The sequence below is a fragment of the Zalophus californianus genome, chromosome 14 (assembly GCF_009762305.2).
Source record: "Zalophus californianus isolate mZalCal1 chromosome 14, mZalCal1.pri.v2, whole genome shotgun sequence".
In the NCBI taxonomy this organism is placed as follows: domain Eukaryota; kingdom Metazoa; phylum Chordata; class Mammalia; order Carnivora; family Otariidae; genus Zalophus; species Zalophus californianus.
Genome location: NC_045608.1, coordinates 9,913,083 through 9,928,452, shown reverse-complemented (window position 1 = coordinate 9,928,452; position 15,370 = coordinate 9,913,083). Strand labels below are relative to the sequence as shown.

At 43.0% G+C, this 15,370-nt stretch overlaps 1 protein-coding gene and 1 pseudogene across 9 annotated transcripts in view; one reads left to right on the top strand and one right to left on the bottom strand.

The window, feature by feature from the left end:
* The window catches only part of HECTD4 (HECT domain E3 ubiquitin protein ligase 4), a 181,931-nt gene that overhangs the window by 125,279 nt on the left and 41,282 nt on the right, over positions 1–15,370 (top strand). For all 9 annotated transcript variants that reach the window (XM_027576965.1, XM_027576961.1, XM_027576966.1 and 6 more), the window contains 6 exons: positions 8,580–8,683; positions 11,310–11,471; positions 11,585–11,733; positions 12,024–12,103; positions 14,294–14,457; positions 15,097–15,334. In XM_027576965.1, the coding sequence (XP_027432766.1) occupies positions 8,580–8,683; positions 11,310–11,471; positions 11,585–11,733; positions 12,024–12,103; positions 14,294–14,457; positions 15,097–15,334 (897 nt within the window). The remainder of the gene's footprint in view (positions 1–8,579; positions 8,684–11,309; positions 11,472–11,584; positions 11,734–12,023; positions 12,104–14,293; positions 14,458–15,096; positions 15,335–15,370) is intronic.
* On the bottom strand, positions 4,688–5,066 carry LOC113913025 (annotated as a pseudogene).

Genomic DNA, 15,370 nt, shown 5'->3' with positions numbered 1-15,370 from the left:
CATGCGCACGTGCTTGCACACACCCCCAACACACACACACGTCAAGTAGCTAAGCTCTATAGACAGCACTTAGCACAACTTTTATCCCAGATCTAGAAATGTAAATAGCTTTCAGTACGAACAAAGTAGGAAATCGTTTTTCAGTTTAACTTGAGGACCGTGCCATCATGTTTTCTTTCTTCCATTCACATTAATTCATTGCATTTGTTTCCCTGTTAGAATTTTATGAACCTTAGGGCTACTGATACTTTCTGACTATGGTCATTGGCTACATTTGAATTCATAGGAGTTTGCACTAACTTCTGTGTGTCTGTGTGTGTCTATGTTCATGGAAAAGTTTAAGCACAAAAATAGGGAGACTAGTAAAGGGAACCCTCAGGTTCAGATAATTCAGTTATCAGCTCATGGTCAGTCCTGTTTCATCTGTGCTGTACCCCCCTCTTGGATTGTTTTTAAGCAGATTCTTAGATATTACTTTACCCATAAATATTTTAGTATGTGTCTCTAAAAAAAAAATAAGGACTCTTAAAAAAAAATGCAATACCATTATCGCATCTGAAAAAAAATTTTTAAAGATTTTATTTATTTATTAGAAAGAGAGAGGCCGTGAGAGAGGGAACACAAGCAGGGGGAGTGGGAGAGGGAGAAGCAGGCTTCCCGCGGGGCAGGGAGCCCGATGCGGGGCTCGATCCCAGGACCCTGGGATCATGACCTGAGCCAAAGGCAGACGCTTAACGACTGAGCCACCCAGGCGCCCCTCGCATCTGAAAAATTAACAGTAGTTCTTTAATATTAACTAGTCCGTGTGCAACTTTCTGATTTTCTCATACAGTCATACTTGTTTTTGTATTTGTTTATTTGAATCGGGATCCAAATATAATTCTTACATTGTAATTTCATCCCCTCATTATTTTCTTTTTGCCTTGCAATTTATTTTTGGAAAGGTTTCCCATAGTCTGGATTTTGCTGATTATATCTCTGTGGTGTCATTTATTGTGTCCCTCAGTCTTTAGATTTCCTGTAAATTGGTAGTTGGCCTGGGTGTTTTTAAATGAAAATTTATGCTTTTTCTCCAAGGATATAACTGGACTCGAAAGGAAATTGTTCACAGTTAGATTAGCATCCTCCAGTGCTCTAGTTGCTAGCATTTCATGAACTGTAAGGAATAGATGAATATCTTTAACTTCCTTAATGGTTTTAGTGGTATCCTTTGTGGGGGGGGTCATTTTTATTATCATATTATTTACTATTTCTCACGCCATTTGCTTTTTCAGTCATTCCCTAATCTCTCTTCTTTCCTTAAATTTCTCTTCTTTTTCACATGGTACCAATTTCTTTTGATTGGTCTTCACTTTTGGTCTTCACTCCATATGTGTCCTACTCTTCAAATCTCCCTCTTTTAGGGGTAGTAGCACTGTGGAACCAGTGACCATTAATAAATCTCAGAGAGATCCTGAGCGTGGAGAATAAGAACAGAAGAAAAGGAATTTGCTAGGCTTCTGAGGGGAAATTACTTGTGACTAAATGTTTGCCCATAATTCAGCTTTGTACTTGTGGTTGGGTCTTCATTCCTTGCCCTGCTTTTTCATGTTCTTGGCCTGTGTTGCATTATAAGACCTACGTGACTGATTTTTAGCAAGCATGTACTTGTTGAATTGATCTCTTGCTTTCTTTTTTTTTTTTTTAAGAATTTATTTATGAGAGAGGGCACAAGCTGAGGGCAGAGGGAGAGGGAGAAGCAGGCCCCCCCCAAGCAGGGAGCCACATGTGGGGCTTGATCCCAGGACCCTGGGATCATGACCTGAGCCGAAGGCAGACACTTAACTGACTGAGCCACCCAGGCGCCCTGATCGCTCGCGCTTTTATAGGACTCTGAATATGCTTTTATACATTTTATTGAATAAGGGAGTCTTAAAACTGTGAAATTAACTTTCGTACTTAATGTACAAGCTAGGAATCGTAGTGATTTGGAGCAGTGACCTCAACGGGTTTTAATAATAACCCATCTAACCCATTTTCCCTAACGGAAAGGAACTCTGTGGTCGCGGAGAGTTGGATAGAAATGTGCGCGAAGTGTTTATTAATTGCCACAAAATAGAAGACTATGAGCTTATACACATCAATTTATATCCTAAAATAGTGTCTTATGTCAAGTTTCACCGTCCTTAATAACTCACTTATTAGGTTACCAGAAAGAGCTTTGAAGTTTAAAGTACTTATCAACGCTTGCTGGCTTCTCCGTCCTTCGCTGAGAACAATCAACCAACAACCAAGCAGCCCTGCATCTGGGTTACTTTGTAACACAGCGATGCATTCTTAGAGCCCACAAGAGAGTCCTAGACTGGGCATAGAAGAAATGCTGTTTAATAAATGATTCAAGGTGATGGGCAGAAGAGAAAGAGTTCTTTGATTTTTATTTTTGAATGTATTAAACTTTTTATTTCATGTATGAAAATGTGAAATTCACACACAAAAATACATTTGTCTCTAAAATGAAAAAAAATTCAATGAATTTCTTCCATTATTTTACTTCTGTGATGAATTAAGCAAAAGACTGGGCCATTATATCGTTGACTTACTCCTAGCTCAATTTTATAGCTTCTCTAATCCAGGGAAAAGAATACCTAATTCCGTTTGGTCTAAGAAAAAAGATAGCACTACACCAAAGAGCTTTTTCCCATGAAGAAATATTTCTGCAAAGTTCACTGGATCCCTTGTTGAAATAGCATAGGAAACAGATTTTAATACTGAAGAAAAGGCACAGAAAAACCAAAAAATATTCCCAACTTGATGTTCTTACAGAAGTCAGAACCTCTCCGGTCCAAATGTTTCTTCGACTCCCTACTTTCTAAATATACACGTTCCCTGAGCCAGAAGGTTCTTCTCAAACTTCGAAAGTTCATAAGACTCCCTCAGAAGCATGTTTAAAATGCTTCCCAGGGACGCCTGGGTGGCTCAGTTGGTTAAGTGACTGCCTTCGGCTCGGGTCCTGATCTCAGGGTCCTGGGATCAAGTCCCGCATTGGGCTCCCTGCTTGGCAGGGAGTCTGCTTCTCCCTCTCCCTCCACTGCTCCCCCTGCTTGTGCTCTCTCTTTCTGTGTCAAATGAATAAATAAAATCTTAAATAAAAAATAATAAAAATAAAGTGCTTTCCAAACTCCACCCAAAAGTCAGAATCATCACTTGAAGGTGAGCCTGGGCCATTGTGCTAGGAGGGGCCCAGACCTCACTTGGAGAAACTGCTCTAAGCTTTGCCAACCCACCTTCTTTGCTTATCTGCCCTCCCCTGTGCTTTCCATGGCTGCTTCTATGGGTAGTCCCTCCCTGGCTAGCCAGGCCTCTCAGCCCTTTCTCTAAGGACCCCCAACCTCATGAATACCACACACTTAAAACTAAAGTCGTTATTTCCTCTCAAGTCGGCTCTCCTTTCTGACTTCCTTGTTTTAGGTCAGACTATTTTTGACTCTCAGATCCTGAGTTAAATATGACAAACACCTCCTTCATATTCTTCCACATCCAATCATTTGCCATGTTCTATTCTTCCTTTGAAATGCTCCTGAAATTTATCCCTTTTCTGCCCTTTTCTACTACCAGCTTCATATGTCAGGTGCTTTTTGCATAATGCATAATGCCATCTGCATTATTCTCCAAACCTTTCCTCTGTGCACCTTGTCTTTCCACATTGTCATAGTAGTTAGCTTCCTGAAGCCCTGCTTTGAGTGGTTATCAAGAGTGTGGTGCTGTCCCCGAGATGCTCGCTTCCCTGAGCATAGTTACTACTGTGGGGTTGTCAGTTACAGACTGGAATGAGTTCATAGCCAGTCCCAGCCACTACTTGGTGCTCTGGCCAGAGGATGGTCAGTTTTGGCTTTTCTGAATTGGAAGTGTAGGAATGTTTTACTCTCACACTAGGCTTTTTTACAGTACTAGGTACTGTAAAATCTCATCTTGTATTAAGCCTACCTCACAGCAGATATGCTTCATCTCTGCCAGGTAGCCCCCGTTCTAACCCCTAAGAATTTCTGTTCCCTAATTCAGTATGATTCCAGCCAATCCCATTGAAATACCTCCTGACCCTGGTTACTGCTTGATTGTAAGGACACTGTTGCACACGTTACTCACTGAATCATCCAGTATTCCGTGTATAAGTTCTCTTGGAATAAGTTTTTTTTTTAATTTTTTATTGTTACGTTAATCACCATACATTACATCATTAGTTTTTTTTGTTTTTTCTTTAAATTTTTATTGTTATGTTAATCACCATACATTACATCATTAGTTTTTTGTTTTTTTAAAATATAACTAAAGAACATTTATTCATTTTCCGCTAAGACTTTATCTTGAGCATGTAACTAAACTGTCACTACCCCCCCACCCCAACCTGAAGGGTTAGTATAGCGAATGTTATAAAGTAGATATGAACAGTTTGAAGGACTGGAACCAAGATTAACTGACAACTTCCATCTAAATTATCATAAAAATGTTTAAGTAAAAAAAAAAGGGAGGGGAAGGGGGCAATAGGGGTTTCAGATTGAACAAAATCCTCACATTTCATCTAATATCTTCCATCCTGGCTAGAGTACACCAAGATGGAGACAGGATTACTGTAATACAGAGCCGCCACTGCAGCACGCTGTACATACCTGTGTTCCAAGCCCACCCCCAGCCCCCACTGCTTCTAACTCAGCTATTTCCTGGCCTGTTGGGCCTGCCGATGAAGGAGCACGTGGATCTTCTCTTTAATCCAGTCTTTGTTATAGGGCTGGTATGTCTGGGTATCAGCTCGGTAAACAAGGCAGCTGAGGTCTGCCAGATCGTCAATAAAATCAAACAACTGACTGATATCATGTGATAGAGGGGCTGTTGGGATTCATTCTCTTCAGATGTTCTTCATACATTTTACAAACACCTTCCATGCATTCATTCACAGTTTCATAGTCAGCATAAGTTCTGCCTTCTGGCCTCTTGGTAGGCTGTACCAGCAAAATGGTGTGAGACATTATGCCAAACTCTGTCGCTGCAGCCGCTGCCGACACCACTGCTGCACACGAGCTTAGCCGCAACGCCGCCACATCATTAGTTTTTGATGTAGTGTTCCATGATTCATTGTTTGCGTATAACACCCAGTGTTCCATGCAGTACGTGCCCTCTTTAATACCCATCACCAGGCTAACTCCTCCCCCCACCCCCCTCCCCTCTAGAACCCTCAGTTTGTTTCTCAGAGTCCGTTGTCTCTTATGGTTCATCTCCCCCTCTGGAATAAGGTTTTGATTTAAAAATAATAATTGGAAAGTGTTTCTCCAAGCTAGCTAGGCTCTTTATGACTAGTTTACATTTATATACTGGATTCCATGAATCCTATAACTGAATAGTTTCCTCTTTGATTTGTCCACTGGGCTTGGGCCTGACCCCACGTGTAAAGAAAGGATGGGGCATACACCTCATGGCCTGGCCTGGCTCCTGCCTTCACTGAGTCTGTTTTATCTTTGCCGCCTCTTTCCCGTTGCCTTCTGGTCCGTGTCATTGGATTGTATTAGGTGTCAAGGTGTCTCTAGATGTGGTATAAGTCAATAAATTTCTCACTATCCTAAACAAGCTCTGTACTTTACTTTTATCGGACTACATTTTATTTCTCCTAAGACCTTTTTTTTTAAATTCAGGTATAATTCAAATACCATAAAATTCACCATTTTAAAGTGTATTCTTCTTTGGGTTTTAGTATATTCACAGAATTATGCAGTCATCACTACTATATAGTTCCAGAATTTTTTCATCATCTCAAATAGAAACCCCCCAGTACTAATTAAACAATAACTCCCCATTTTACCTCCCCAGCTCCTGGGAATCTCAAATCTACTTTCTGTCTCTCTGGATTTACATATCCTGGGGATTTCCTGTCCGTGGAATCCTACAATAGTTGTCCTTTTTTAGTCTGGCTGCTTCCACTTAGCATAATGTTTTCAAGGTTCACCCATGTTATAGCATGGCTCAGTACTTCATAACAGGTTATGGCTGAGTACTGTTCCATTGTGTGCATAGACCGCATTTTGTTGATGAATTTATGAATACTTGTTTGTGCTTTTTGGCAGTGACCAATAATGCTGCTGTAAATACGCATATACAAGCGCTTATGTGGACGTCTGTTTTCATGGGCATATGTAGGAGTGTCATGGCCGGGTCATATAGTAATCCTTGTTTAACTTTTGAGAAACTGCATGCTTTTTTGAGGAATTATTTTCCACAGCAGTGGCACCAGCAGTGGACGGGGGTCCTCATCAGCACTGGTGGTGTCTTTTTTTTTTTTTTTTTTAAGATTTATTTATTTATTTGACAGAGACACAGCAAGAGAGGGAACACAAGCAGGGGGAGTGGGAGAGGGAGAAGCAGGCCTCCCGCGGAGCGGGGAGCTGGTGGTGTCTTTTTGATTACAGTCATCCTAGTAGGTGTGAAGTAGTATCTCCTTGTGGTTTTGATTTGCATTTTCCTAATGACTAATGGTGTTGAGCATCTTTTCATGTACTTAACGGCCATTTATCTTCTTTAGAGAAATGTCTATTTGAATCCCTTGCCCATTTCAATTTGGTGGTCATTTTGTTAAATTATAAGGGTTCTGGGTGCCTGTGTGGCTCAGTCAAGCATCTGCCTTCAGCTCAGGTTGTGATCTCGTGGTTCTGGAATTGAGCTCTGTGTGGGGCTCCCTGCTCAGCAGGAAGTCAGTTTCTCCCTCTTCTTCTGCTCCTGCCCCCCCTTCTGCATGCACATGCTAACTCAAATAAAATCTTTTTAAAAAAATTACAAGAGTTGGGGCACCTGGGTGGCTCAGGTCATGATCCCGGAGTCCCAGGATCAAGTCCCACATCTGTCTCCCTGCTTAGTGGGGAGTCTGCTTCTCCCTCTGACCCTCCCCCTTCTCGTGCTTGCTCTCAAATAAATAAATAAAGACTTTAAAAAAAATTATAGTTGTTTTTTTTTTTTTAGGATTTTATTTATTTAGAGAGTGTGCACTTGTGAGCAGGGGGAGAGGGAGAGAGAATCCCAAGCAGACTCCGTGCTCAGTGTGGAGCCCAACATGGGGCCCAACCCCGTGACCCTGAAATCATGACCTGAGCCAAAACCAAGAGTCAGACGCTTAACTGAGCCATTTAGACACCCCAATTATAAGAGTTCTTTATAATTTTAGCTGTACTAGTCCCTGATCAGGTAGCACATAAATCTTTTCTCCCATTGTGTGGGTTGTGTTTTCACTTCCTCAGTAGTATATCCTTTGAAACACAAATGTTTTTCATTTTGGTGAAGTCCAGTTTTTTTTTCTTTTGTTGCTTATACTTTTGGTGTCATAGCTAAGAAACCAAGGCCTAATTCAAAGTCATGAAAATTTATACCATTATTTTCTTCTAGGAGTTTTATAGTTTTAGCTGTATGGTTTTTTCAGGTCTTTGATCCATCTTGAGTTAATTTTTGTGTGTTGATTGAGGCACTCCTAAGACCTCTGACTCTCGACTCCTAGACCATTTCTCATATTGCCAAACCACCTGGAATTCCCTTCATTCTCTGCTTATTGAAACCCGGTCTTTTCTAAGATCTAACTCAAGTCTGTCTTTCTGAAGCCTTTCTGGGTCCTAGAGTGAAGTCCTCACTCCCTCCTCTGCGCCAGTGTTTGTGCTTAGATCATATTGCATACCGCAGCCTTGTACCACGTTCATTCTTGGACGTGTAAATGCACGTACAGATCTCATCTGTCCTCCCAGGATGGGAGCTTCAGCTCATATATCTTTGTATTCTCTAGCATCTTGCATTGTGCCTTGCTCGTAGGAGTTGTTAAGTAGATAGTAGATGTTTTAAAAAACAATTTCGGGTGCCTGGGTGGCTCAGTTGGTTGGATGACTGCCTTCGGCTCAGGTCGTGATCCTGGAGTCCCAGGATCGAGTCCTGCATCGGGCTCCCTGCTTGGCAGAGAGTCTGCTTCTCCCTCTGACCCTCCCCCCTCTCATGCTCGATCTCATTCTCTCAAATAAATAAATAAAATCTTGAAAAAAAATTAAAAAAAAATTTCAAGGGGTGCCTGGGTGGATCGAGCCCCACGTCAGGCTCCCTGCTCAGCGGAGAGCCTGCTTCTCCCTCTCCCTCTGCCTGCCTCTCTGCTTACTTCTGCTCTCTCTCTCTGTCAAATAAATAAAATCTTTTTTAAAAAATCAATTTCAATGGTGAGAATAATAATAGCTTCCATTTATTGTTTGCCCTGTGCCAGGGACTTAGCTAAAAGCCCCACTTGTGTCACTTCATCTCCTCTTCACGACCTTGTGAGGCACAGGTGCTATTGTTACTCCCATCTTGGAAGTGAGATGGTAAATATCAAGTAAGGAAGCCAGATTCTGGATCCGGGAAGCCCAACTTCAGAGCTCATGCACTTGACCACATTGCTATGTGTAGTAGACAAAGATATGTCAGGCTATTTGCTTTTTTGTAAGAATTTGAATAATCTCTGAAACATTTTATTGCTTTGACCCTACTCCAGAAGAGTTGGAGCGCTCTTGGGGGTGTGGGACTAATGTTCTCGTGTCCGATGTGTTCCCCTCCAGGAGAGCGACTGGCGGTTGTGGAGGTGCAGTGTGAACGGCTGCGGATGCTCTATCGGGACTGTGCTCGGCCGCCACCGCCACCACTGCAGGCTGACCGGAGACAGGTGAGCCCGTCAGCAGCGCACTGCATTAAAGAATGTCAGGTGGCACCTGAGTGACCTTTAGAGTGAGCATTTGCAAAGCCATCTGGAGGTGCACGCTCTGTGCTGATGTGCTCTCGTCTCAATGTCAGAGCCCATTGATTTGACAGTCTGAATAATGAAAGATCACAGCGGAGGAGCAGACTCATTAATTTGTGAATTTCTTATGTTATCAATAACAGAAAAAAACTTTGAAAATTTTAGATCTATAGTCCATCTTATAATGATAAGAGTATACATAGAGACTGAGAGGTGATTAAAAAGCAAAAGTGGCAAAGTGTTCAGAATTGGTACCTCTGTGAATGTTCTTAGCAGCTTATTTGTAATGGCCAAGAAGTGGAAACAACCTAAATGTTTATCACCTGATGAATGGGTGCATAAAATGAATGCATATCCCCATAAAATGGAATGTTATTCAGCCTTAAAAAATGAAGTAGAAAAAAAAAAGTGATGTAGTGATCCTTGCCCACAATATGGATAAACCCTGAAAATACGCTAAGTGAAAGAAGCCAGTCACAAAAGACTGTATTAGGTATTATGGGATGTCATCTATATGAAGTATCCAGAACAGACAGATCTAGAGACAGAAAGCAGATGGGTGGTTACCCCAGAGGCTGCAGGGGTGCGGGGAGTGAGGAGTGACTGCTAAAGGAGAGAGGCTTAAGGGGGACAAAAACACTCTAAAATTTGATGGTGATGGTCACACAATGCTGCATATACTAAAAACCGTTGAATTATACACTTCAAATGGGTGAATTGTATGTTATGTAATTTGTATCTCAAAAAACTGGTGCATCTAGGTAAGAGTGTACAAAAATTGCCATTTTCTTACAATTTTTCTATAGATTTGAAACTATTTCAAAATTAAAAATTAAAAATATATAAAAGACAAAATGTCACCTGAAATCTCAACGTCTCCATTTAGCATTGTCAGCATAACAGCATGATGGATCCCTGTACTTTTTCCATGACAATGGATCTCTGCTGTTCATACTGTTTTGCATCTAGCTTTTCTGCCTCTATAGATGATGAATGCCTTTCCATGTCAATCAGTAGAAACTTAATAGTCCAGCGTACACTTGTGCCTCAGTTTCCCCACTCAGGCTTTTCTTGTTGCCCATCTGCACCATCTCCAGTTTGTACCATAGCAGTGATCTGATGAACATCCTTGGAGCTAATTGTTACATGCATCTTTTAGTCCTTTGGATAAAAATGAAATTGATGGGTTAAAAAAAATATGCTTTTATTGACAGAGAAGCATGAGCTTTGTGATTAGATTTATTAAAAATTATGAAGGTGAAAAAATGAAGCAAGTAATTAAAAAAAGGAAGTGTAATATTACTCCTTCTTTGAGCTGAATAGTACATCGCAGGAATTTAAATTCTGACCACTGATGGGTCTGAAACTTGGTCTATAATTACACAGCCAGGATGAGGGGGTGAGGGCCTGTGCCACATGTGTGTAAGGAGAAGAAGAGCTGAAGGAATTAAAGCCTCATTTGTCCTCACAGAAGTTAAGTGATGTCCTAAAGGGATATTAAAAATGTCATTATAAGCATAGAGGAATAGAGGTAAGTATCAGAATGAGCTGTTCTTTTTTTTTTTTTAAGATTTTATTTATTTATTTGACAGAGACACAGCGAGAGAGGGAACACAAGCAGGGGGAGTGGGAGAGGGAGAAGCAGGCCTTCCGTGGAGCAGGGAGCCCGACGTGGGGCCTGATCCCATGACCCTGGGATCATGACCTGAGCCGAAGGCAGATGCTTAACAACTGAGCCACCCAGGCGCCCCCCCCCCCGTTTTTTTAAGATTTTATTTATTCATTTGTCAGAGAGCACAAGCAGGGGAAGCAGCAGAGGGAGAAGGAGAAGCAGGCTCCCTACTGAGCAAGGAGCCTGATGCGGGACTCGATCCTAGGACCCCAGGATCATGATCTGAGCCAAAGGCAGATGCTCAACAGACTGAGCCACCCAGGCATCCCCAGAATGAACCGTTCTAAGAGCTAAAAGAGTGATTGGTTCTAGAGAGCAACACTGGGCATAGAGACTTTTTTTTTTTTAGATTTTATCTATTTGAGGGAAAGCAAGAGACAGAGCATGAGCAGAGGGCAGGGGCAAAGGTAGAGGGAGAAGCAGACTCTCCGCTGAGCAGGGAGCCCAATGCGGACCTCGATCCCAGGAGCCTGGGACCATGACCTGAGCCAAAGGCAGATGCTTAGCTAACTGAGCCACCCAGGTGCCCCCTAGACTGCCTTTTTTTTTTTTTTTTTTTTTTTTTTAGAGAGAGAGCATGAGACGGGGGAGGGTCAGAGGGAGAAGCAGACTCCCTGCTGAGCAGGGAGCCCGATGCGGGACTCGATCCTGGGACTCCAGGATCATGACCTGAGCCGAAGGCAGTCGCTTAACCAACTGAGCCACCCAGGCGCCCTAGACTGCCTTTTTTAAATACAGTTTCCTTTGTAAAAACAAGGTGTATTCTTAAATAAAAGATGTACCTGTATTATAATACCACTAGATAAAAATTTTTCTTCTTTGAGAGGGTAAAGGGATTTGTATTTGAAGTCATGTTGAATGAGGCACTTTTCCCCGTAGCCCAAAGAGATCACTTGGAGCCCCTCGCGAGTGTTCCCGCCCGTCCGAGCCTGCATGTTCTCATCGCATCTTACTTCTGTCACCTTCCTGGCTGACCCCAGCGCTGGGGGCGGTCTGCCCCGGGGCACATTTATCTATGCCACCTCACCGCTGCCTGTTCAGGTGAGAAATCACACGGCCTCTTGCCTCTTTCCTTCATCTTTGAGAGAAAAAGCAAGTTCCAAGGGCCCAAGTAGAGCCCTCTGATTGCCTGCCCATTTCTGGTGTTTCCTCAGGCCCCATCTTTTTACTGGGAAATTGAAATTGTTTCCTATGGAGATACTGATGACGACACTGGACCAATCGTTTCCTTTGGCTTTGCTACAGAAGCAGAGAAACGAGATGGGGCTTGGACTAATCCAGTGGGCACTTGTCTTTTCCATAAGTAAGTAGCTACTATTGCTATCACTAAAAAAAAAAAAACAACAACAACAACAAAAGTGGGTGTGGATGTTTGTGGGTGTTTTAATACTAAAATAATATTACTATAATCTCAACCTCCAAAAATGTATAAAATACCAGTTGGAAATATATTCAAGTTTAGGCAAAGAGAATAGCTCTTAGGGTTTCCCTTTTAAGTCCTCTGGTGCTACTGAAGCCCCTGGGCCTGTTCACTATGTAACTGCCTCTGTGTTGGCCAGGCAGCCTTGGCTTTGACTTTGCTTTCTTTCCTAGCAACGGCCGAGCCGTGCACTACAATGGCTCCAGTTTATTACAGTGGAAGAGTGTGCGCTTGGATGTGACTCTCTCTCCTGGTGAGTGTGGCGGGAGCTTCTTTTTTACCCTGTGTATTTCTCTTGTTCCCAGATATTGTCTAAATAGGTTGAAAGTAAAGAAACTTAGCAACTAGAAATGGGCAGTTTGTCTTTCAGTGAAAGCCAAGTACTTATCATTGCTGTCTGCTAGTTTACACCAAACCGTTGCTTTCGTGAGGCCATTATCACTGAGACCCTCCATTTGGTAAGGTAGGAATCACATTCACTTTTGTTCCTGCATCATTAGAAAAACCTGAGATTTTAGTCTTTTGTCCGCTGTTCATTGATCTAGCAGATATATAGGTTCAAAAAAAAAAAAAAAAAGGTCTACCACTAGCCCTGAGGCACTCACAGACTGCGTTGAATAGCTAACGTGCTGTAGACTTTGTTCTCAGGAGCCTAAACGTCTGGTCCTGCTTCAGCACATCTGCCCAGAAGTTTCAGTCAAAACAATGACAATAAACACCCTTTTCCCTCTTCTTTTTAGCCTCCATATAAGTGTCTTGCTCTGTATAGATGAATTGGGATCAGTCCTACCTGCTCTAGCAGAGGAGCAAAATGTAGGCATTGTCCTCTTGCCATTAGAAGCCCCCAGACATGTTGGCTACTTAGTTTCAGACAGTACATCTTAGCATCATTTCTGAGGAAGCTGAAATTGTCCTACGTGGTAGATGGTCTGGGCTGCTCAGATGGGGAAGAATAAGTCACTCCATCCATCCAACCATCCAACCTCGCACAGCTGGCTGGGAGTAATTTTGCCATCATTTAACTTAGGGAGCTGCTTGTTTTTGTTTTGTTTTTTCTTTTAAAGATTTTTATTTTTATTTATTTGAGAGAGAGCATGAGCAGGGGAGAGGCAGAGGGAGAGAGAAAGGGAGAAACAGATTCCCTGCTGAGCAGGGAGCCCGATATATGGCTTGATCCCAGGACCCTGGGATCATGACCTGAGCTGAAGGCATACGCTTAACTGACTGAGCCACCCAGGCGCCACAGGGAGCTACTTGTTAAACTGAAAGGTGTTTCAGAGAGTGTAGTGTTTTCAGTTATGGTCAAATTATGATTTAGAGATAATTTCCTGGCAGTTACTTCTCTCTCATTTTCTGGAGCAGAACTTGGACATTTCAGCTGAGTACTTAAGTGTTTTCAGCACAGAGGAGGGTTTGGGGAGCACATGGGAACCATAGGCAGGGTTTTTATTTGTTGCTCTCATTTGTTTTGTTTGGTCACATTTTGCTGTTTGAGAAAGTTTTGTACTAAACCTCAAGCACACATGTTATGTGTCTGGGTAGGAATCAAGAACTCACTTTTTACAGCAGAATCTCAACCTCTGTACCAACACTTCTAGTGTCTACTCATCAGTAGATACTGGCTGGCCATTTCCTATGTACCAGGTACTTTTCTGGGCCCTGGAGATGCCACAGTAAACAGTGATAAGTCCCCAGCCTTTGGGAAGCCCATCCTAGTGGTATCTGAAGCATTGGAGACTCTGTAATCAAAAGCAGAATCGCAGAACTTCATGCACTTCCTGAAGAGTTCACAGTGAGAGACTAATCACATGGCTCTGTATGTGAGCAGTGTGCCTAAAGCAGGCAGCATGTGAGCACCGATGAGGTGGTCTCTGAGCTCTATCCTATTCTGTTCTTCATTGGAAAGCAGCTTGGCTTGTCTTAGCTTCCCGCAAAAATGCCTTAAATACATACAAGTAGCGGGCGGGACATAACGTGATTTAACAGTGTACCTCTAGCTTACATTGTGGGTTGGGTTTTATATAAATAAGACCATTTCTAAATCTTCCACAAACTTACTGAGAAAATACTGCCTTTTTACCTTTGTGCCATAAATAATTTTCCATGTGTCAAAAGAGAAAAACTTATATCTATTAAAAAAAAAAAGTACCCAATGTTTTCCCTTTGTCTTGGCTGCCAGGAAAATAAAGGCTAAATTTAATGTGTGATTGTAACTAACTCAGCATTTTCTTCTGAATAGCTTGACTTTTTAAAAAATTATTTCTGTTGTGTTACTTTATATTTACTCAAGTACAGTACGTAACTTCAGAGCTTTTTCAGATATAGCTAGTGGCATAAAGATAGTCAATGGTACGTGGCCTCATTACACTGTTGCAGTTGGGAAGTTTATTTAATAATCAGTGAAAGGGAAAACAAGATGTCTCCTTCCTGTTCTCTGCTGTAGGTGACGTGGCAGGAATTGGCTGGGAGAGGACTGAGGGGACCCCCCCTCCTCCGGGGCAGCCAGCCAAGGGCCGGGTATACTTCACATACTGCGGGCAGCGCCTGTCCCCGTATCTCGAAGACGTCTCTGGTGGGATGTGGCCTGTGGTTCACATTCAGAAGAAGGCAGGTTATCTTACTGGGAAGGAAAACAAATTCTCCTTAGTAATTTGGATGATGCCCAGCCATGCTGGGGAGGGCAATCTACTCGACTGAATCCACCATTCAAATGCTGATCTCATCCAGAGGCCCCCCTCCCAGACACACCCCACAGTAATGTTTAGTCTGGCATCCTGTGGCCAGTCAAAGTGACAGTAAAATTAGCCATCACGGTACAATTGCATGGAAGCAAATCTGACCATGTCCCCATTACCTTGAAGAAGCAATGCGTGAGGCAGGTCTGGACTATTAACTCGTCTTAACTTGGCAAAATCGGAGGAGAAAAACATCCCCAGTGAAGGGAGCAGTTTGTTCAGTGGCATCAGGCAGAAAGGAACAGTGTTGGAAACAGGAAAGGTCACTGTCTGAGTAGCATAGGGTTGGGAGAGTGAGGTGAGGGGGTATGGGGGAGGGGGGGCTGGCCTGTGCAGATCTCCTTCTCAGTGCCAGGGCACGCAGTTACACAGGCCCCTCTGCCTCATTCCGCATGCTCTTTCAGAGCTGGGCCCTCCTTCTGGTTTGACGTTGAGTGACATTCACCTTGGAGTATTAAATAAATAAACAAACCTAACCCCTTTCAAATCCTTTATTTGATTTCCTTCCCAGAACACCAAGACTCGAGCTAACTTCGGCTCCCGCCCATTTGCCTATGCTGAAGGGCAGGCACACCGCAACGCCGCCGACCTGTGCACTGATCTGGCAGAGGAGATCAGCGCTAACTTTGAGGCCCTGCCCTTCGCCATGGCATCTGATAGCGACAACGACGCTGGCACCAGCATTGCGTCAGACCCAGGCACTCATGGGCCGCCATGCCGCATTGCTGCTGTGGCCACTGCTCAGCAACGTAAGCCGCTGCCTCCCGGGGCCCCACTGCTTCCTG